The sequence below is a fragment of the Saccharomyces cerevisiae genome, chromosome IV (genome assembly GCF_000146045.2).
Source record: "Saccharomyces cerevisiae S288C chromosome IV, complete sequence".
In the NCBI taxonomy this organism is placed as follows: Eukaryota; Fungi; Ascomycota; class Saccharomycetes; order Saccharomycetales; family Saccharomycetaceae; genus Saccharomyces; species Saccharomyces cerevisiae.
Genome location: NC_001136.10, coordinates 126,541 through 147,641, shown reverse-complemented (window position 1 = coordinate 147,641; position 21,101 = coordinate 126,541). Strand labels below are relative to the sequence as shown.

The 21,101-nt window shown below is 38.8% G+C and overlaps 12 protein-coding genes across 12 annotated transcripts; 5 read left to right on the top strand and 7 right to left on the bottom strand.

Annotated features, from left to right (window-relative positions):
• Positions 1 to 52: 52 nt before the first annotated feature.
• On the top strand, positions 53 to 1,816 carry DLD1 (D-lactate dehydrogenase; the record flags this gene model as incomplete). The annotated part of the gene is made up of 1 exon (NM_001180234.1): positions 53 to 1,816. The coding sequence occupies one exon, from the start codon at positions 53 to 55 to the stop codon at positions 1,814 to 1,816; it is 1,764 nt and encodes a 587-aa protein (NP_010107.1).
• Positions 1,817 to 2,123: 307 nt separating this feature from the next.
• AIR2 (TRAMP complex RNA-binding subunit) lies at positions 2,124 to 3,158 on the top strand (the record flags this gene model as incomplete). The annotated part of the gene is made up of 1 exon (NM_001180235.1): positions 2,124 to 3,158. One exon carries the CDS (start codon positions 2,124 to 2,126, stop codon positions 3,156 to 3,158), a length of 1,035 nt encoding a protein of 344 aa, NP_010106.1.
• Positions 3,159 to 3,418: 260 nt separating this feature from the next.
• Positions 3,419 to 5,545, bottom strand: GID12 (Gid12p; the record flags this gene model as incomplete). The annotated part of the gene is made up of 1 exon (NM_001180236.1): positions 3,419 to 5,545. The coding sequence occupies one exon, from the start codon at positions 5,543 to 5,545 to the stop codon at positions 3,419 to 3,421; it is 2,127 nt and encodes a 708-aa protein (NP_010105.1).
• A 375-nt stretch (positions 5,546 to 5,920) lies between these two features.
• On the top strand, positions 5,921 to 6,433 carry YDL177C (uncharacterized protein; the record flags this gene model as incomplete). Its single annotated transcript, NM_001180237.1, has 1 exon — positions 5,921 to 6,433. One exon carries the CDS (start codon positions 5,921 to 5,923, stop codon positions 6,431 to 6,433), a length of 513 nt encoding a protein of 170 aa, NP_010104.1.
• Positions 6,434 to 6,527: 94 nt separating this feature from the next.
• DLD2 (D-lactate dehydrogenase) lies at positions 6,528 to 8,120 on the bottom strand (the record flags this gene model as incomplete). Its single annotated transcript, NM_001180238.1, has 1 exon — positions 6,528 to 8,120. The coding sequence occupies one exon, from the start codon at positions 8,118 to 8,120 to the stop codon at positions 6,528 to 6,530; it is 1,593 nt and encodes a 530-aa protein (NP_010103.1).
• Positions 8,121 to 8,436: 316 nt separating this feature from the next.
• On the bottom strand, positions 8,437 to 9,351 carry PCL9 (Pcl9p; the record flags this gene model as incomplete). The annotated part of the gene is made up of 1 exon (NM_001180239.1): positions 8,437 to 9,351. The coding sequence occupies one exon, from the start codon at positions 9,349 to 9,351 to the stop codon at positions 8,437 to 8,439; it is 915 nt and encodes a 304-aa protein (NP_010102.1).
• A 751-nt stretch (positions 9,352 to 10,102) lies between these two features.
• On the bottom strand, positions 10,103 to 11,746 carry AIT1 (Ait1p; the record flags this gene model as incomplete). Its single annotated transcript, NM_001180240.1, has 1 exon — positions 10,103 to 11,746. One exon carries the CDS (start codon positions 11,744 to 11,746, stop codon positions 10,103 to 10,105), a length of 1,644 nt encoding a protein of 547 aa, NP_010101.1.
• A 459-nt stretch (positions 11,747 to 12,205) lies between these two features.
• INH1 (ATPase inhibitor) lies at positions 12,206 to 12,463 on the bottom strand (the record flags this gene model as incomplete). Its single annotated transcript, NM_001180241.1, has 1 exon — positions 12,206 to 12,463. The coding sequence occupies one exon, from the start codon at positions 12,461 to 12,463 to the stop codon at positions 12,206 to 12,208; it is 258 nt and encodes an 85-aa protein (NP_010100.1).
• Positions 12,464 to 12,918: 455 nt separating this feature from the next.
• LYS20 (homocitrate synthase LYS20) lies at positions 12,919 to 14,205 on the bottom strand (the record flags this gene model as incomplete). Its single annotated transcript, NM_001180242.1, has 1 exon — positions 12,919 to 14,205. One exon carries the CDS (start codon positions 14,203 to 14,205, stop codon positions 12,919 to 12,921), a length of 1,287 nt encoding a protein of 428 aa, NP_010099.1.
• A 1,603-nt stretch (positions 14,206 to 15,808) lies between these two features.
• MRX19 (Mrx19p) lies at positions 15,809 to 16,771 on the top strand (the record flags this gene model as incomplete). The annotated part of the gene is made up of 1 exon (NM_001180243.1): positions 15,809 to 16,771. One exon carries the CDS (start codon positions 15,809 to 15,811, stop codon positions 16,769 to 16,771), a length of 963 nt encoding a protein of 320 aa, NP_010098.1.
• A 386-nt stretch (positions 16,772 to 17,157) lies between these two features.
• Positions 17,158 to 17,235, top strand: RPL41A (60S ribosomal protein eL41 RPL41A; the record flags this gene model as incomplete). The annotated part of the gene is made up of 1 exon (NM_001180244.1): positions 17,158 to 17,235. The coding sequence occupies one exon, from the start codon at positions 17,158 to 17,160 to the stop codon at positions 17,233 to 17,235; it is 78 nt and encodes a 25-aa protein (NP_010097.1).
• Positions 17,236 to 17,639: 404 nt separating this feature from the next.
• Positions 17,640 to 20,855, bottom strand: VMA1 (H(+)-transporting V1 sector ATPase subunit A; the record flags this gene model as incomplete). Its single annotated transcript, NM_001180245.1, has 1 exon — positions 17,640 to 20,855. The coding sequence occupies one exon, from the start codon at positions 20,853 to 20,855 to the stop codon at positions 17,640 to 17,642; it is 3,216 nt and encodes a 1,071-aa protein (NP_010096.1).
• Positions 20,856 to 21,101: the final 246 nt, after the last annotated feature.

Below are 21,101 nucleotides of genomic sequence, written 5' to 3'. Positions count from 1 at the left end.
AATTTAAATATTGTACATCATTCCGATCCAGCTGGAAACAAAAGCAAGAACAATGTTGTGGAAGCGTACTTGCACAAGGCTAATAAAGCCTATTGCACAACCTAGAGGAAGGCTGGTGAGAAGATCATGCTACAGATACGCCTCAACAGGCACAGGCAGCACCGACAGCAGCAGCCAGTGGTTAAAATACTCTGTCATCGCCTCTTCAGCTACTCTATTCGGTTATTTGTTCGCTAAGAACCTCTATTCTAGGGAGACTAAGGAAGATTTGATAGAGAAGCTGGAAATGGTCAAAAAGATCGACCCAGTAAATTCTACGTTAAAGCTGTCCTCATTGGACTCACCAGACTATTTGCACGACCCGGTTAAGATCGATAAGGTTGTTGAGGACCTGAAGCAGGTGCTGGGAAACAAGCCTGAAAACTACTCTGATGCGAAATCCGATTTGGACGCCCATTCAGATACCTACTTCAACACGCATCACCCCTCTCCCGAGCAAAGACCTAGGATTATATTATTCCCTCATACTACCGAAGAAGTTTCCAAAATTTTGAAAATATGTCACGATAACAACATGCCAGTTGTACCCTTCTCGGGCGGAACGTCCTTGGAGGGGCACTTCCTGCCTACAAGAATTGGAGATACCATAACCGTAGACCTGTCCAAGTTTATGAATAACGTCGTAAAATTTGACAAGCTGGACCTGGACATCACCGTGCAGGCCGGTCTACCCTGGGAGGATTTGAATGACTATTTGAGCGACCACGGTTTGATGTTTGGCTGTGACCCTGGTCCAGGTGCACAGATTGGTGGTTGCATTGCTAATTCTTGTTCAGGAACCAACGCCTACCGTTACGGTACCATGAAGGAGAATATTATAAACATGACTATAGTGTTGCCGGACGGGACCATTGTCAAGACGAAGAAAAGACCCAGAAAGTCGAGCGCTGGCTATAACTTAAATGGTTTATTTGTGGGAAGTGAAGGTACCTTAGGTATTGTTACTGAAGCTACTGTCAAGTGTCATGTCAAGCCCAAAGCTGAAACTGTTGCGGTGGTATCCTTTGATACTATCAAGGATGCGGCCGCATGTGCTTCTAATCTGACTCAGAGTGGTATTCATTTGAACGCCATGGAGTTACTGGATGAAAATATGATGAAGTTGATCAACGCATCTGAATCCACGGACAGATGTGATTGGGTAGAGAAACCAACTATGTTTTTCAAGATTGGTGGGAGATCTCCCAACATTGTCAATGCTCTTGTGGATGAAGTTAAGGCTGTCGCCCAGTTAAATCACTGCAACAGTTTTCAGTTTGCTAAAGATGATGACGAAAAATTGGAATTATGGGAAGCTAGAAAGGTCGCGCTATGGTCTGTGCTAGACGCTGATAAGAGCAAAGACAAATCAGCTAAAATTTGGACAACTGATGTAGCTGTTCCTGTGTCGCAGTTCGACAAGGTTATTCACGAAACTAAAAAGGACATGCAAGCTAGTAAGCTGATCAACGCCATTGTTGGTCATGCAGGTGATGGTAACTTCCATGCATTCATCGTCTACAGAACCCCTGAAGAACACGAAACCTGTAGCCAACTTGTTGACAGAATGGTCAAGAGAGCACTGAACGCAGAAGGCACTTGCACGGGTGAACACGGTGTTGGTATTGGTAAAAGAGAGTACTTGCTCGAAGAATTAGGTGAAGCACCCGTCGATTTGATGAGAAAGATTAAGCTAGCTATTGACCCAAAGAGAATCATGAACCCGGACAAAATCTTTAAAACTGATCCAAACGAGCCCGCTAATGATTACAGGTGAGTATCTGATTTTCCTTTTTCACCCTTCACGTAAACCTGAAATATATTTCATGTAATATATATAGTTCATCCTTAAAGAAAACATACCATTTCAAAATGCCCTTTCCCAGTAGCTAATACATGCTTAAAAATGTGATATATATTATTACCATCAAATGTATTCATGATCCGGGTAGTGCCTTTTTTTCCTTCAAACACTAATGGGATGGGAAGAAACATTTCGAAAAAAGTTATGACTATTGGCAGCATCAGAGAGAATTAAACCTTACCTGTACAACGATAGCAGCTTACATCACTTCCTCGCAGTCATGGAAAAAAATACGGCACCATTTGTCGTCGATACGGCACCCACAACTCCTCCAGATAAACTTGTAGCACCTTCTATAGAGGAAGTAAATAGTAATCCCAACGAATTAAGAGCTCTTAGAGGGCAGGGTAGATATTTTGGCGTAAGCGATGATGACAAGGATGCCATTAAAGAGGCAGCACCTAAATGTAATAATTGCTCTCAAAGAGGTCATTTGAAGAAGGATTGTCCCCATATAATATGTTCGTACTGTGGGGCGACGGATGATCATTATTCTCGACATTGTCCGAAGGCTATCCAGTGTTCAAAGTGTGATGAGGTGGGTCATTACAGGTCACAATGTCCACATAAATGGAAAAAAGTTCAGTGCACTCTTTGTAAGAGTAAGAAACACTCAAAAGAAAGATGTCCTAGTATATGGAGAGCATATATTTTAGTAGATGATAATGAAAAGGCTAAGCCCAAGGTCCTTCCCTTTCATACTATATACTGTTATAACTGCGGTGGAAAGGGGCACTTTGGTGATGATTGCAAGGAAAAACGATCATCTAGAGTACCTAACGAGGATGGAAGTGCGTTCACTGGTTCTAATTTGTCAGTTGAGCTAAAACAGGAATATTACCGTCACATGAACAGAAATTCGGACGAAAATGAAGACTATCAATTTAGTGAGTCCATATACGATGAGGATCCACTACCGAGACCTTCCCATAAAAGACATTCCCAAAACGATCACTCTCATAGTGGCAGAAATAAACGTAGAGCATCGAACTTCCATCCTCCTCCTTATCAAAAGTCTAATGTCATTCAACCAACTATAAGGGGCGAGACGCTGTCACTCAATAATAATATTAGTAAAAATTCACGGTATCAAAATACAAAAGTAAACGTCTCGTCGATATCGGAGAATATGTATGGCTCCAGATATAACCCTTCTACTTATGTTGATAATAACAGCATTTCCAACTCTTCCAATTACAGAAACTACAATTCTTATCAACCATATAGGAGTGGTACCTTGGGGAAAAGAAGATAACTTTAAATAGGAAGCCCTTTAACAAGCTGTTCTTGGTTACATTATATTTTCTTAATGAAAGATTAAAGACAATACCTAATTCGACCATTAATCAAAATAGCATGTAAATTTCTTACATCTTCTTGTTGTGAAAAAAAAAGGCCTTCGTGCAATCACAGGTAATAATAATAACATATACATACATATACGTAAATACGTCTTATAACTCCTGCTACCTCATACGCTATTTTCTATTATGGCTAACATCTATGCAACTCAATTTAGTCTCTTTTTACCTTTTTCACAATGAATGTATAAAGGTCCTTTTCATCGTAATCTAACCTTCTTTTTTGTGCATTTAAACCGTCATAATCGATTAGAGCAAGTTTGTCGACAAACCGATCTTTTCTATTTAGCTTTAGTGAATCGCACAGTTTTATTCTTCCTAACCTGCAGTTTTTGAAAAATTCGCCTTTAAGAACAGTTATCTCTCCTGCCATTGATGTTACCACCAAGTGAAACGTAAGGGCGCAAACATTGTCTGTGCCTACGTCTATATCATTAATTATAACAATTGTATCATTAATCAATCCGAAATCATGGGGTATTATCCGAATAGTATCCTTGGAATTCCTTAACAAATTTTTGGTATTTTTTATTTCAAATCTATTTATCAACAAAACTCCATGTGTGTCCAATATAAAGCATAAAGAATCATCCAGCATAAATAATTTCTTGAATGAACATAAATTTCCCAATGCCTGCTTGAATTGAGCTGTCTCATCATCTATCACTTGGCCATCCACCTTCATTTGACTTTCTGCCCACTCTTCTTCATTAGTTCCATTTTCAGAGCCATTTTTGTTCGATAATGAATCGATTTTAATTATTGGTTCATCATAGTACCGAGGTCGGAATGCACTCAACGTGACGAAATGATCGATGCACACAATGTCCATCTTTTTGTAATTATCTGTTAGAAAAGAAGTCATTGTTTCATCACTTTCATCTGTAGTGTTATCATCTTCATTCACCCCATCATTTCCATTTCTATGAGAAATCTTTTCAACAATTTCAAAATCTACCATAAATGTATTCCTTCTTAATCCTCGGATAAAAGAATCTAATTCCCACTTCGTTGAACAGGGTACATCCATTCTTTCTCTAAAAGCGTCTCTAGTTAAGGCTTGAAAAGATTCTCTCCTTCTTCGACTCAGCGGTCTCGGTTCGCTGCTAGCAGTACTGAATGAAGAATTTCGGCGACTACTTCCCAGCATATCTTGAGTGTGGAATAACTCATATATGTCATCTTTAGCGTGACCTTGACGCTGTTTCCAGACGATTCCTGAATCCAGCATTCCTGTTCCAGAATATTTTACAATATCATCCCAAATGGTTGAATTTATAATATCCGTATCGAATGTAAACTTGTTACTAATCCAGCTGAACAAAGAACCAAATCCATTTTGTTGCGCTACGTTGTCCCACGAAAGTATCTCACCGCATGTATCTCCCTGTATACTGTTCTTTAGGCTGATAAAGGTGCTTAAAAATGTAACATAAGTCAATGGTAAAATTATTTTCCTTATAAATAGTGGTGATCGTGGCGATACTGTCATGAAACAAAACCGGTCTAATGGATTTATATGGAATGTGGAAATACCTCGTTCTATATGTAAATACATCGAAGGCCTATATATGGGCAGGCCTTGATACATATTGCAAAACGAAGATACCACGGGTGACGATCTTAAATGGGATGGTTCTATAGGCAAAAGGAAGTAGCAGATATGCTTAGAGCATGACCTTCCAGTGTACCGCGTACTACCTTCAAATAATTTTTCTTCTTCTGAAGAATGTGTTGTATTATTATCGTGATGTACTTTGAAAAAGCAATCTGGAAACATGGGGTTGTACATGTTCTTATACTGAATGTAATCAGTGGGAAGGTTCATTACAAAGACATATATTCGACCGGAGCACATACAACAATATAATAAACCTTGACTATATTCAAGACCAGCGATCATATAGTCACTAAAAAAATTGGATTCGAAATCTTCCGGAGTACATCTAAGGATATAAGAGGGCGCTAATCGCAGGCCATTTTTTATCTTGTATTGATAGTTGCTTATGATTTCAATGAATCCGTTGGATTTAGCCAGCACCATGTAATCACATGAGTCCAAAATATGCGTTGCGTCTGGAGATATTGACGTGTCTCTACCATTAGGCCTTAAATAACAAAACGCTTGTATATTTGCATTCACATCTACTTTTGTACAACCTCTTTCTGATGGGACCAGTGCTAATCGATCGTTTTTAAATTCAAATAACCTATAACCAGACGGTTTACCCTTAGTATTGCAGGGAGTAGAAACAGCAAATTGAATCCTGCCAGTAGCCATCGATAACAAAATGTTCAGATTATGTGGAAAGACGCTTTCTGCGTGTATTTAACAACTCAAAGTAAAACCTATCTTAACCTGGTTTTGTTCTATTAGATGCCATTCAACTATGGGGAAGGTATATTTGGATGTTTGTTAGCAATTTTCAGGAAGGCAAGTACTTAATACCGATCAGCTTACTATTGTTTTTGACCTTAGAGCTCTTTTCAACAAAGCTTCGCATTGTGAAAAGCAGACCCAAAACGGCAACTGAGAAAATACGGCACTGTGGAAATAAGTCATGCATCAATCATCAGCTGTAAAAAACCTTTAGAAAAGACATTATACAGATTCTTAGATAGGTATTGATGTTTGGTATTACTATTTTTTGGAGAAATGAGTAAGAATGTTGGTAAGCTAGTGAAAATATGGAATGAATCAGAAGTTTTAGTTGATAGAAAATCGAAATTTCAAGCAAGATGTTGCCCATTACAAAATCAAAAGGATATACCCTCCATACTCCAAGAACTAACGCAAAACAACAAAAGCGTCTCCAAGGCATCCCACATGCACATGTATGCCTGGAGAACGGCCGAGGTATCAAATAATTTGCACTTACAACAAGAGCAGAAAAAGAAGGGCAATAAAGCAAATAAGAGTAATAATAGTCATGTTAACAAGTCAAGGAACATAACGGTGCAGCCAAAGAACATTGAGCAAGGATGTGCTGACTGTGGCGAAGCTGGTGCTGGACAGCGTTTATTGACCTTACTTGAAAGAGCAAACATATTCAACGTCTTGGTAATAGTGACCAGATGGTATGGTGGCACGCCTTTGGGCTCATCAAGATTCAGACACATTTCAACATGTGCAGTGGAAACCTTAAAGAAGGGTGGATTTCTTCCTTAAATATCACCCTTACCATATAATATACACAATTGTAGAATATAATATTGATAAATATATACATATGTAGATAACTATAAAACTTGGCATTTTATTTTCAAATGTATTTGTAAGGGTTTAAAATTCCATTAGGATCATAATGAACCTTCAAATCCTTCATCATCTTGACCTCTTCCGGGCTCTTAGAATAGCCAATGTAATTTTTCTTTTGGAAACCTAGCCCATGTTCGGCACTAACGGAACCATGTTTTGAGGAAACAAACTCGTAGACAAATGGTTCCAAAGTCTTTTCAATGTTCTTGTTGTACTCTCTAACTGCAACATTTAAGTGTAGATTACCATCACCCACGTGACCGTATCCAATGGCGCCCACCACTGGTTTGGGCGAATCACCCACTAATTCAGCTTCAGAAAGTCTTGCATTAGTGGCTTCAACCAAAGAATATAGGTCCTTTAGTGGTAAAGAAACATCGTATTTGTAAACACCACCATTAGCTTGACTTGCCTCTGGAATCATTTCTCTCCACTTCCACAAGTTTTGGAGTTCGGTTTCATCTTGTGCCACTACACCATCCGTTACTATGCCCTCTTCCATGACGTTTTCTAAAAATGTTTCAAGTTTGGAATCATCGTGATCTTTGTTTGACCCTGACGTTTCGATAAGAATATAAAATGGATGCTCATCCTCCAAAGGGAAGGCAGCATCCTTCAATTGGCTCTTGGCCAATACTTGAGATTTAGCATCCATAAATTCAAAAGCGGATAAAATCTCAGATAATTCTTGCCTGGCTCTGACGAAGACTTTTTGAACGTCTTCAAAACTTTCAACAGACAAGTAAGATACATTAAACGCTTTTGGCTTAGGAACAGTCAAGATTGAAACACCAGTGATGATACCGATAGTACCTTCTGAGCCAATGAACAGCTGTTTCAGATCATAACCGGTGTTGTCTTTTCTCATGGAATGCATGCTATTAACAATTTGACCATTGGGCATTACCACCTCTAAGCCTAAAACGCTTCCATGTAGTGAGCCATAACGCAATAACCTTAGTCCTCCAGCGTTGGTTGCAACCACGCCACCAACATGGCAGGAACCTTTAGCTCCCAGATCCAACGGAAACATATAATTTTGTTCCATTACGTAATTGTTAGCATTTTCCAAGATTACACCAGCATCACACTTCAAGATACCTGATACAGGGTCAAAATCTCTTATTTTGTTTAAATTTGCTAAAGATAGAATTAATTCATCAAAAATGGGCACAGAACCACCTACCAACCCCGTGTTACCGCCTTGTGGGACAACGGCAATTTTTTCATCATTACAATAATTTAAGATTAAAGAAACTTTTTCCACTGACTTAGGTCTCAATACTAACTTGGACTGTCCTTTGTACTTTCTCATCCAATCTTCATTATAAAATGAAAGATCCTCTGATTCGCTGGCTCTTAATATTTCTTGTTCCGATAAAATAGATTTAAAATAATTTAGATCATCGGACGTTAATTTTTTGAATCTAGGGTCTCGATGCACGTCTGGATAGTTTTCGCTAGTCAGTCTGGTTTGTATCTTGGTCGAATAATAGTTAACTCTTCTATAGTATCCTAAAAGAGCTGATGATTTCATATATCTGCCAGCAAATTTGAAATTGCTGCCAGTACTTCTCACCAAAATGTTTCTTAGCATCTTGTTATATGCCACTTGTAGTGCTGGATTAATGTCTGTAAAATAAAGAGAAGAAGTTGTCAATGCATTTATTACCACTTTTTCAGAGTCAGATAGATTTTGAATTATATAACCTGTCAAAATGAAAAAAACTCGGCCGATATTCCTCGAGAAACAAGACGAATGCCAAGAGTATTCATTATTAGATATTTGTTTATGTAGTATGGTGTTTTTTTAGTAGCCTAGAAACGATGGTTATTCATATTGTACAAAGTTAAGACAACTAAAGAACGGAAAAGAATATTTATAGAGCTTGTAAAAGGCGAGTAACTTAGAATTATTGCTTGAAAAACGATGACCAGCCCCTCCTTGTAAAATTTAACCGTTGGTGAATTGTGGGCTTATGCGACATTACTGGTGAACTTCCCATTGTTACATCAATATGGTTTACTGAGTGTATGTTTTCCTCTGCCCTGAAATTATTACAGATATCGTTATTATTCCTTAACGGCACATGATTTTTTTTGTTGAAGTTGTCAGATTCCACCAACGGTAGGGACGGTTGGTATTTTGCCAGTAGAGAAGACCTTGAGTCTGTTGTCGAAACTGTTGCCATGGATGTCAGTGAAGGAACCGATATAGCAGAAGAAGTTCTAGAATGCGAAACCGGTCTTCTATGATTTATATATTCTTTCAGTTGGCCGGGACTTGGTGCATTGAACAACAGCATTTCTTGTCTCCTTTGTAAAAATAGTTGTTCCTTGATAGGCCCGAGGAAGTAAGAAAGAGAATCAATCAAATCCGGTGTAGTTATCCTCACATCCCAATTTAAATATTCTAATAGTTCTCGTTCGATGGTATTCACCTCACGTATTCTGAGTAAACCTTCTGTGTACGTGGTCCAGTGTTTGTTCCAGGGAGAAGAATCGTTCAGAGTTTTGGCAGCTAATATCAAGCATCCGAGAAATATCCGATGTCTTGTGGTGTTAATACCGTACACATTTTTTGGTATTACGCTTTTCAGTTTGTTTAAATAAACTGATGTGGCCATTAAAGTTGGTGTTTGAACATTTGACTGAATTACCACGTTTTTAATGAAGATAGATAAGTCTGGTGGGCGACATCCTTGGATTGGATTATTATTTTCCCTGATTTTAATTATGGAAGCAGTAGAAGTGGCTAAGAACTGAATCATTTCTTGCGAAACAGGTTTTTTGTTGAATTGCAAAAGAGCATCGTAGTCAGAAATCATCTCTTTGTGCGTATTTCTTCAGAATTAATAATGCTGTTACCGAAACAAGTTTTCTTGTCCTTTCTTTGCGTATATCCACTTAAATATATGTTATTAGAGATCTATGAATGTCGATGCACTCTTCTACTGACCGCAAGCTGCCCAAATGCTTAAATACAGAAGCAAAGAGACACATATTTACCACGTTGCATGAATGTCCAAACTCACTGCACCGTTAAACAGAATTATAATAAGCAAGGCTTGACTACTTGTCCCTTGTAAGATTATCTACTTGAGCTGGTTTTTTTTTAGTGCAGCAATAAAAAAAAAAATTAGTGACGCTGGTTTCCGCGCAGCGCTAATTTAAGAATTTTCAATATTGCCAACAAATTTTATCTTGGCAGTTATGAATGGAGGCCAAATTGTAGCATACAGTGTGAGCTCCATATTGCCAACAAATTTTATCTTGGCAGTTATGAATGGAGGCCAAATTGTAGCATACAGTGTGAGCTCCATATTGAATGATGCATGATCTATTTTCTTTTGGACAAATTTCTACCTTGCATAACCTTTGATTGATGAACCACTGATGTAGTTAAACTTTTAAAGTAGGGTTAAAATGTCCCTTTAATATATTTTTATAATTACTTACAGATTGTTGTTCTTATGTAAATTTTATTATTAAGCTCCACCTCCCCTAAAGTAAAATGGATAACATAAAGATTTTTCAAGATATGAACACCCTAATATGTGCACGGTCGTTACTTATATGCTATATATAAACTGTTGAAAGTATTCCCGTTACAAAAACAAGAAGACTCCAAGAAACCATTACTCCAAGTACAAAAGAATCATTTCTTGCCAAAGCCCTCCAATTTTTGACTAGCTTCTTGCAGAATCTTAGTAAAGCGGAGTCGTTGGTCATATCATCATCATCCCCATTTAAACTACCATAATATAACGTCGTATTACCTAACAACTGGCCTGAATTCATCCCGAAGTGACCCGGGCTGCTATTTATTACATCAGGACTATCCATCGAAATGTAATTAGCACTCAGTGGATGTTGGTACTCTTGATTTGTAGCTACTCTCTTACTGATAGTATTTTCGTCGTCGTCCTCAAACTCCCCCTGTGAATTATTAAACCAATCGTCTAGCTCTCTTCTTAAATATATCGAAGTGTTGATGAGGAAGTTTAGAGATATGAAAGGAATTATTACGCATAAGATGAAATTTGAAATGGTTCTTGAGCCGAAGTAGTTCACCACGGGAGTAAATAATCCTTCATGGCCGCGAACATAGACGAAATACATCGACAGAATCAATGATTCCCCAATTGTCAACATGATATTACTACCAACTACCAATATCATTAACAATAAACCGGTGACCAACTGGTATGCCGTGCTAAATGCAATAAATCTCTTTATCGGTGTGAAGCTTTTAGTAGTATTTTGTGTATTTTCATTAGGAACTGCCCATGTATAACCAAAAGATTTCTTCAAAATGGGCTGTTCTTCGTCTATGGGGAAACTCAAATCACCCGTATCTAGAGTTGTCAACTTTAATGAATTGTCGATGGGGTTCATCATGATAATTGTATCGTCCTGCGAATTATCTGGTACATGCAGCTGCTTCTTATTTTCATGAGGTTGCTGTCGTATGCTGCCATAAGTTGATGACGATGAACGTAGAGGTTTGATTGGATGGTACTCAGACGAGTATACGTTATTCGATATGGAAGATGAGTCATTTCTTACTTCAATACATTTGGACAACGTAATATCACTTCTGTCTACGACGTTGGGGCGATATTCTGTACTACAACCGCAGTCATCGTTATGGCTCATATCATTATTGTTACAGTAAGTGTTGGCGCTTTCCTGGTGTGTGAAGCCACTATTAATGTTTGGATCGGCGATTTCTTGGTAGTTAAACAAATTCCCTATTATGCATATGGTGAATTCACCCAGGGCCCATGATATACCAAAGATATAGGCTTGTCTTGGAATGATGTGCCAAGAACATTCCTTATGCTTGATCGTACCGCCTTCGTGATCTTGCACCTGAGGGTACGCTAAACCAATCAGTATCAAAAGCATAAAGACGTCGTTGATAGGAAAATCCACTATCAGGTTCAATATTAAAAACCTTTGATTTATATTGAATAGAAAGGTCTTCAGGAAATAATAAAGAAATGGTGAAAAAAGCCCCAAAAGAAAGGTCCTGAAATAGTCCTGCGAATTTGGTTTGAACATCAATGGATCATCATACTGGTGTAGCAGTAATTCGGACGACGCATAGAATAGTGAAAACAGTGAAATACTAAACAGCGCAGAAAGTATCACTATGTGAGGCCTTGTGGAGCAGAAAATAGGCATAAAATATGATGCTGCATGATTTAATCGGACCATATTCAGATATATTTCACAGGTATCTTTCTTTTGTGTAAAGAATACGAGGTATGATTTAAAACGTCAAAGAATGGAAGAGAAATTTTGAATGCGAAGAGATGCTAAGTATATTCTTGGTGTTAGGCTAAGCTTGTTGAAACAAAAAAGAAGGAATTTTGAAATTTCGTATCTTAAGTATGGACTATTGACGTTATTTGGAACTTTTCCATGTTCCACACTGTTCCTATCTTTCTATGCCTTTCCGCATTGGGACGAACTTTGCGCGAAGTGGAAATAATGAGTGACATTAGTCAGACAGACAAGAGGAAAATTCAAACCAGAGGAAAACTAGAATGATAGTTATCGAAAATGCAAAAGCTCAGTGTGATGTATTATTATATAGTTTTTCTGCTGTTTGACTATAAAAGAGTAAGAATATTCTAAAAAAAAAAAAAAAAAAGCTTCTGCGGAAACGCATGATTATTTGGTCATCGAGTCAATTTTATTTTCCAAAGAATCAATCTTCTTTCGTTGTTTTTCCAGTTGTTCTTTCAAATGGCGTAGTTGCTCCTTCTCACGCTGCCTAACGAAGAAGTCTTCCGTGGCCCTTTCCCTTTTAACAAACGAATCCTCTGAGCCTGACCCTCTTGGGGTGCCGGTAGAACCTTCAGAGTAGAACCTTGCGGCCACACCGCGCTGTAATTGCAATGAGCGTGCTAATGCTGAACGTGGTAACATATTCTATTGTGGAACTGTATAAAAGTGTGCTGTAGTAATGCGTGTAAAATGCACTCCTTTGGGATAGCAAAAACAAATTCAACCACGAACAAATTCAAAGAAAGTTTTAAACAAGATACAACAAGTCAAGTTATGAACCCCTCCTTCTCTAACGATTGTTAACGCCTTTTCTAGCCCCAAAACCTCGTTGCAGTGGAAAACGATGGGTGTCAGCAACTAGACAGTTGATTGGCATAATTGTGAATATCTGGATATTTGGTACCCGCAGCAGCCTCCCCTTATTCTGCCGCGAATGCGCGCGTCTGATTGGCCCGGCATCACGGGAGAGTAAATCTTCTTCTTTTAATGCGTATCGGACAAAGTAGATGGGAAAAAACATCATTTAGATATGTAGATGTAGATGCTATATATCGTATGTAATAAGTGAAAGAACATAATGTAATGGTTTGGGAACGTTAGGCGGATGGCTTAGTCCGCTTGGCGGCGGGGATGGTGGCCAGTTCCGGTACATCGCTGTCATTCTTCTTGTTCTTTTTTGCAGATAGTACTTGAGGAGTGCTGACCTCTGCGTGGAAGTTCTTGATGATAGAGTCAACATCATCGATATTCAGCGATCTGACATCACCCAGCTTCTTAATCTTAGCAGTAACTTCCTTGATTTGGTCATCCGTCAAGTTCAAGTTCAACTGGTCGACTCTGGCTTTGATGGCGTTCCAGCCAGTTAGTCTGTTGGCGAAGTGGATATACCTCTTCATACCGAAATCGTGAGGGTCCAAGATTTCGTAGGTAGATGGGTTAGCCAAAATGGCCTTGGCATGGATACCTGCTTTATGTGTGAATGCACAGAACCCGGTGATAGGGTTGTTGAATGGAATGTTAACTTCCACAGCATCAGCGACCAGGTTTTCAATGTCTCTGATCTTGTGCAACTTGTATTTGGACTTGACATAGTCTGGTGCGGCAACAATCATTCTTGCCATGAGCCCACCTAGAGGAGTGATACCGTTTCTTTCACCAATACCCAGTACACTGACGTCAATCAATCTGGCACCACCTTCCAAAGCAGTGTAGGCGTTTGCAATGGCACAACCAGTATCGTTGTGGAAATGGCATTCGATGTCACATGAAACAACACTCTTCAAAGTTCTGATCAGTTCATATACTTGTCTTGGGTTGGCACATCCAACTGTGTCGGCAATACCGACTCTATTTACACCGATCTTGTCAACGGTTTTATAAATGTTCAAAAGATCAACGAGATCACTTCTGAAGGAATCTTCAGAGGAAAATCTGATTTCAATACCTTTGGATTTGACAAATTCAATGACTTCAACAGCACTCTTGGCGATGTAGTTCATATCCTTACCGTGGGAATATTGTCTTAAAAATTTGGAGGTGCCGATAACGACATCGACACCGTCGACACCAGTCTCTACGGCGACTTTGGCGTCATCCATATGACAACGAATGTGTGTAAGGATCTTGGCCTTTAAACCTAGTTTACATATAGCTTCACAGTCCTTTCTTGATTGTTCAGATGCTACTGGTGAGGTTAACTCGATGTAGTCCACACCGAAATCGTCCAAGGCTCTAGCAATTTCGATCTTTTTTTCAGTATCGAAGAATGCGTTGGCAAATTGTTCACCTTCTCTCAGCGTCGAATCGATTAACTGGAAATTATTTACATTAGAAAGATAGTCGCCCGGTTTGGCAGCATATGGATTTGGTTTAGCAGCAGTCATCTTTAGGAAAACAATACAGGGTCCTTCCTTTGTTTGTTATGTAGATAAGAAACAAGAATAAACTAAACGGGAACATATCAAATACACTTTATCGATAAGCAGCCAATATCATTTATATATATCATCATCGGGTATTTAAGCAGGTGTAAAAAATGGCCAGCGATGAGGCCCTTAAAACTTGGTAATAATATTACTCACGCATCATCGTCAGCAAGAACCTAAAGCGCAAATTAAATTATTGCCTATTGCTCTAATGTCGTCGTCGTCCACTACCGAAGAGAAAATTCCCCAGCAATTTTGGTCATATTTTTCAACCATGAATAAGGGATAGTGGGACAAGGCCAGGCCATTGTGACATTACTCATTTTTTTGCCACTTGCAACGCTAGTAACGCCGTATCCACAGAGAAACCGGGAGTGGCGCGAAGAGATCTTTTTTTTCTTTTACTACGTGTGATCCTCTAAAGAATTCTTTTTCTCAACCTAGCAAAGTAACCCACGCTTAAACTTCCTTGCAGAGAGTTCCCGTCGGAATTTGTTTTTTTCTTACTAAAACTACGCAATATTCCGGCGGAATTTGACGCAGACGTAACATCAGTCATCAGTTAATTTAGAATAACGATGAGCCAGCTGATCGGGTACTGTGGACGGAGTTTATAAGGAAGAGAAAATGCTGAGTGCATTAGTCATAAGAGAGGAGCGTGATCTGTAATTCCCTCTGCCTGTGCGGATCACTTCCTACAATTTATTTTGTAAAAGAGAGCACGTCTGTAGTTTCAAACAAAATCACCAACTGTGCTTTGTTCGAATACCCAGGGAACTGTTTGTTCGTCGAATCGAGATAATAGCAAACAAGAGTCTCGGTTGAGTAAACGCTCATAGACAAGAAACTAGGAACATGGCTAAAATCTTGCATCGATGTAACATTAATATAAATAGTTTGCAGCAACCGATTTACACAAAAACTGAATCTCAAGCGCACGCAGTATACCAAATTTGGTTCCTAGAGTTTTTTATATGGGCGGCTAACCTTGGAGAGATCAAAAAAGTGTACTTAACTACGAATGACATTTTAGAGGGTTTCAAGCGTATTATAATGAGATAATCTTTCAGCTGGTAGCAATTATGGTCTAATAATTTTTCGTTTATTCGGCCCTCAACCATTTGTTGAGCTTATACCGATTTAGAGCCCATAAAACGTCGTGATAATCCGCAACTTCCACGCTACCACTTTCCACCATCTATCAAAAAAAATAAGAAAATTACCATGTGTAACAGCTCCTTCCATAATTTGAAGCAGGCTGTGTTTATTCAGTTCTTCGTTTGTTTTTCTTACTTCAACGCTCCTTGTTCGATAGCTTTATTTTCTTGTTTTTCCTCCACTTTTGGATGGATGGACTTGACGGCTGTCTCCGCCGGGGAGTAAGCATCGGGCATTGTGCCAAGATAGTATCTAAAGGGTGTGCTATCTGGCACAGTTTCAGTTACTAGTTAGCCATGAAATTTTTCCTTTTCAACGTAGCAGTATCCATATCATTGCTCTTCATCGATAGAATCATTTTATCACAATACCAAAACTTCATCCGGTGTATTTTAGATTAAAGATGATACGTTCAATATTTATACCGCCAACTAGTATAACTGCCACTTCTCGACTGTTCTACGGAATGAGGGCGTATTCAACAAAACTTGAAAAGGCTTCACTCCAAAAATATCTGCATGATCCTGTTAAAGTGACTGTGATACCAATAACGGACAAAGAATCATTCATTTACTATAAGCATACCGATAATCTCTTTAATAGTCAGTCTAGAATATTAAAAGCAGAAAAGTGGATCGTTGAGAAATCAGCAAAGCTTTGGAGAAAACTGAAAAAGTCCCCTAAATCGTATAATAAAAAAATAGTGTCCATGGTGCAGTCTCTGTTAAATAGCACACCCTGGTCAGAAAATAGTCTGTTAACCATACCAAGTGAAAGCTATATATTGAAGAGAATTAAGGGAGAGAAAGATAAGACCCAAGAGATTCGACTCACATTGAAAGATTATACCGTAAAGGCAGAACAGGTCGATACTCAACCCTTACACGTGTATTATCCCCCTGGAATTTCTAGCCCTGATGAGTGCTTGAGACAAATGAAAAAGCTCTACCAAGAAGGCTTAATTTATCACAAAAAATGGACTTTATATTGCCTTTTAGGTCTCCCGCTGACAATTCCTCTAATTTTAATACCGCTTATACCAAATGTTCCAGGGTTCTACCTATCTTATAGAGCTTATGTTAATATCAAAGCTTACCTTGGTGCTAAGCACTTGAAGAGTCTACTGGAAAGTTCAAAACAAAATTTAGAATTCAGGGAACTGTTGGGATATACGGAAGTATATAAACGTGGGACCAGCAGCCGTACGCAGGGCAATCAAAAGGAATCAAAAGGTGCACCAGAATTACTACTTAACAAGAAAACCCTTCCGTTGATCTTAGATTTCTTAGAGGTTCATGAACTAGAAAGCGACTTGAACAAAGTCATCCTTCAAGAATCGAAATCTCAAGAGAAAAACAAAATTTAATGTAGATTGTCCACTATCTCATGTAAATATACATAACAGGTATTCCTGAGCGTTCGAAAATTAGACTGTACTTTTCTGATGCGCTCCCGTACACCTTTGACATATACAAACATCCGCACATTTTATAGCTTTCTTTCTAGAATTTTTTCCACGCGCTCTCGATCAATGAACTCTTAAAAGTAACTGACCCCTAACTTTTTCCCAGGCAAGGCTGGCCTCATTACCCTACCCGAAAGTTTCACTTTTCCCCATGGCAGATGGACGATATTTTAACAAGACGAAACTGACCTCGTCTTCTATAAAACTGGACTTCTAAGCAACTCTCATTTATCTTATATCCGTTCCATTTTGTACTAAAAGAACCAGACCACATCGATTCAATCGAAATGAGAGCCAAGTGGAGAAAGAAGAGAACTAGAAGACTTAAGAGAAAGAGACGGAAGGTGAGAGCCAGATCCAAATAAGCGGATTATGAGTAAATAACTCTAATTTTGTTTTAAATTCTTTCAAGAGTATCGTAATGTCATTGATGAATTAACATGTTAGTTTCTATTCTACCTCATAATGGATCTAAATTGCATACTAATCTCACGGTGGGGTGTAAACCATTGCCTACTATTTATATAGTGCTTTATATATGTCTCACATAGTTTAATCAATTGTCCGTTTTTTTGAAAACAAAAGTTATTTATCATTGTAATTGTGCTTGGCAAGTCTTGTATTATGTTACTGTGTCATTTCATTGAGGTACATCTGTTAATTTCCTTTAATTATTTTTTATCTTATTAACATACGCCTATATAAATTTTTTGAAATACGAAGAAAAGACATCTAACAAATATACCAGAAGATAAATGCTACATATATCTTAATCGGTAGATTCAGCAAATCTTTCTTGCATAGTGCTCAACAATTTTTCGAATTCGCCATGGACTTCCTTTTCACCCCTGCTTGGTTCAAAAAATTTAGATGAAGAAACGGCATGCTTAACGTCACCAGTAGAGTCAGCTAGTTTTGACCAGTTGGCACCATTAGCAACAGCTTTTTGAGCTTCGTCATGATACGAGATGAAGGCTCTCATCATATCAAATGTCTTCCAAATTGGACAGAAAGCATCATAAGTGGAGTAACCATTTTGTTGCAAGAAATCTTCCTTGATTAAAGTGGCAACATCCAAAGTAATCTTATCACTATCAGACAAGGCCGATTTACCAACTAATTGAACAACTTGTTCTAATTCTTCAGCGTTTGATAGAATTTCCTTCATACGATCTCTTAAAACAGGAAATTCAGGGTAATTGGAATCATAAAACTTGTTCAAGACATTAGTGTATTTGGAGTAAGAAACAGATGTGTTGATAGATGGGAAATGCTTTCTTTGAGCCAATTTCTTGTCTAAACCCCAAAAGACTTGAGTGATACCCAATGTAGCAGTAGTAACAGGATCTGAGAAATCACCACCGGCTGGCGAAACGGCAGCAACGATGGAAACGGAACCAGTACGATCTGGGGAACCTAAAGCAACAGCTTTACCGGCTCTTTCGTAAAAGGAGGCCAACTTAGCACCCAAATAAGCTGGGAAACCTTGATCAGCAGGCATCTCACCCAAACGACCAGAAATTTCTCTCAAAGCTTCAGCCCATCTTGAAGAAGAGTCTGCAATCATAGAAACATTTTTACCTTGATCTCTGAAGTATTCTGCAAGAGTGATACCAGTGTAAATAGAAGCTTCTCTGGCTGCAACCGGCATGTTAGATGTATTAGCGACCAAAGTAGTACGCTTCATAATTGGTTCTTTAGTACCGCTCATTTCAGTATATAACTCTGGGAATTCCATCAAGACTTCTGCCATTTCATTACCTCTTTCTCCGCAATTATGGACGACAACCTGGTTGGCAAGCAAAAACTGATGATCAGAATCATCAGATAAAGTAATCCCATAATAATCGTCTTCCTTCAATTCTTGTAACTCGAAATAAAATCCGCGGCACTCACGTGCAAAAGCAGCGGCGGGAGCAGGCCTGAATTTTTTAGAGCCGGCACACTTCGAAAGAACGTTAAGCAAAACATCTCCACCAGACATATAAATAGCATAACTAATTTTATGTTTGGTGCCATTCATGTCAACCTTAGCAGGTTCTGCGTTAACCGAGACTACTAAGCCTAAAGAACGAGCAAGGGAAACCAAACCATCTCTGACAGAAGTATGAATTGTCTTTATTGTTGCTTTAATACCATGCTCATCAGTAACATAGCCATCAGAATCAATTAGACCAGCAAGAAATGTTTCACGAGTACCGATATTGTCCGTAGACAAGAAAGAAGGAATATTTTTGACACCGTCCTTCAAGAATCCTAAGCCAACAATAGCGTCCCATAATGGATTCTCAGTATTAAGATTATTGCGAATACCATTACCTCTGACAACTTTAGAGTACAAATTAACAGTTTTGGCAACTTGTGGTTCTTTTCTGTCCTTATACTCGGCGCACAAATTCAACTTTTCAGCATATTCAGTAACACGTTCCATCAAAGAAGTATCTCTGGAATCAACCGAAAAAGTTGCCCTGTCAGACAATCCATCACCAATCCATAAACCAAGTAAATAAGCAAGTACTTTTGGACCTTCAATGGTGAGATGAAACTTACTTTTTTGCATGTAGTCGAAAAAGTGGTCATTCTCATAAAGAATTGGAGCGTAAGTCTGGTAGGTAGCTTTACGAACATGGGAACCCAACAGAGAAAGATCTCTGGCCTCAATAGTCCACTCAAAATAAGCTTTATTTGAAGCCTTTCTATAGGATTCTACTAATTCGTTGGCTCTCTCAGGCCCCTCAGATATTGGGTAGCTCTTTGAAACTTCCTTGACAAGCTCAACAATTCTACCGTCGGGGGCTTTCTTTTGGCCCATCTCAAAAGTAATAACTTCAAAATATTCGACACCCTTAATGGTACGAGACAAACGGCGGACACTACGAGGTGTTCTAACAACCAACTCATGGGTCGCATTACACGTAAACTTGAGTAATTCTGGCACTTCACGACTTGAGTCACTTTTGTGGGCTCTGTGCTGACTTTTCTGCACGACGCTGTACATAGTTTCTCTTCCTCTGGGCAATTTAATTACCTCACGAGGTCTGCCATCTTTACCCATGACCTTATTACCAACCTCAATGTTTTCAATACATTCAATAGACCCATCCGCCATTAAAACATTGGTACCCTTGGCAAAGCACCCGACATAGATAATGGCGTCAGAATTGGAGTACTTGGACAAAGATTGAGAGATAACGGTCTTACCACAACCAAAAGCACCTGGAATACATGTCGTACCACCTTGAACACAAGGAAACAAAGCATCCAAAACTCTTTGACCTGTTAACAAAGGATAGTCAGCAGATAACTTTTCAGTAACTGGTCTTGGAACACGAACAGGCCAAGTATGGTAAAGAGTGAAATCAGACTTCTTGCCATCAAATTCAACTTCCAAAATCTTCTCATCCAAAGTGTACTCACCAGCTGGAGCAATCCAAGTGATTGTACCTCTTGATCTTGGTGGCAAAAGAATCTTATGGCTTGAAATTAGCGAATTCTCAAAAACGGAACCGTAAATATCACCACCGGAAATATGATCGCCGACTTGAAACTTTCCCGGAGTAAATTGCCACTTGATAGTCCTATCCAAAGCTGGAGTGTCAATACCTCTTGGGATATAAATCGATTGCGATTCTTCCTTAATGGCTTTCAAAGGTCTTTGAATACCATCGTAAATGGTTTCCATCAGACCAGGACCCAATTCTACCGACAGAGGCTTACCTGTTCTCAAAACAGGGTCACCGACCGTAAGGCCTGCAGTTTCTTCGTAAACTTGGATGGTGGCCTTGTCACCGTCAATTCTAATGACTTCACCCACCAGGTTATCGTGACCGACCTTGACCAATTCGTACATGGCACAACCAATCATATTTTCAGCAATGACGACCGGACCAGAGACAGAATAGATGGCACCATATTCAGATTCAGCATGGTCTTCTAATGAGATTCTTTTTATTTCCTTACGAGCGTTTTCAATTGCACCAGCCATTGTTTCTTTTCTTCTCTATTTGCTTTTTAACTCTAAGAATGAAAGAACGACTCCTGCGTTATAATCTTAGATATCTATATGCTTTGAGAAATGTGTTTGGTACTTTTTATTCTAATCAACGTAGTAATCAAAATGTTGCAACCTTATCGAAAGAGCCATTTCTTGTTTTCAGCTTTTAATCCAGTGTGAGACCCCTTTGAGCGGCCGTGGAAAAAGATGTGAAAAAAAAAAAAAAAAAAAAAAAAA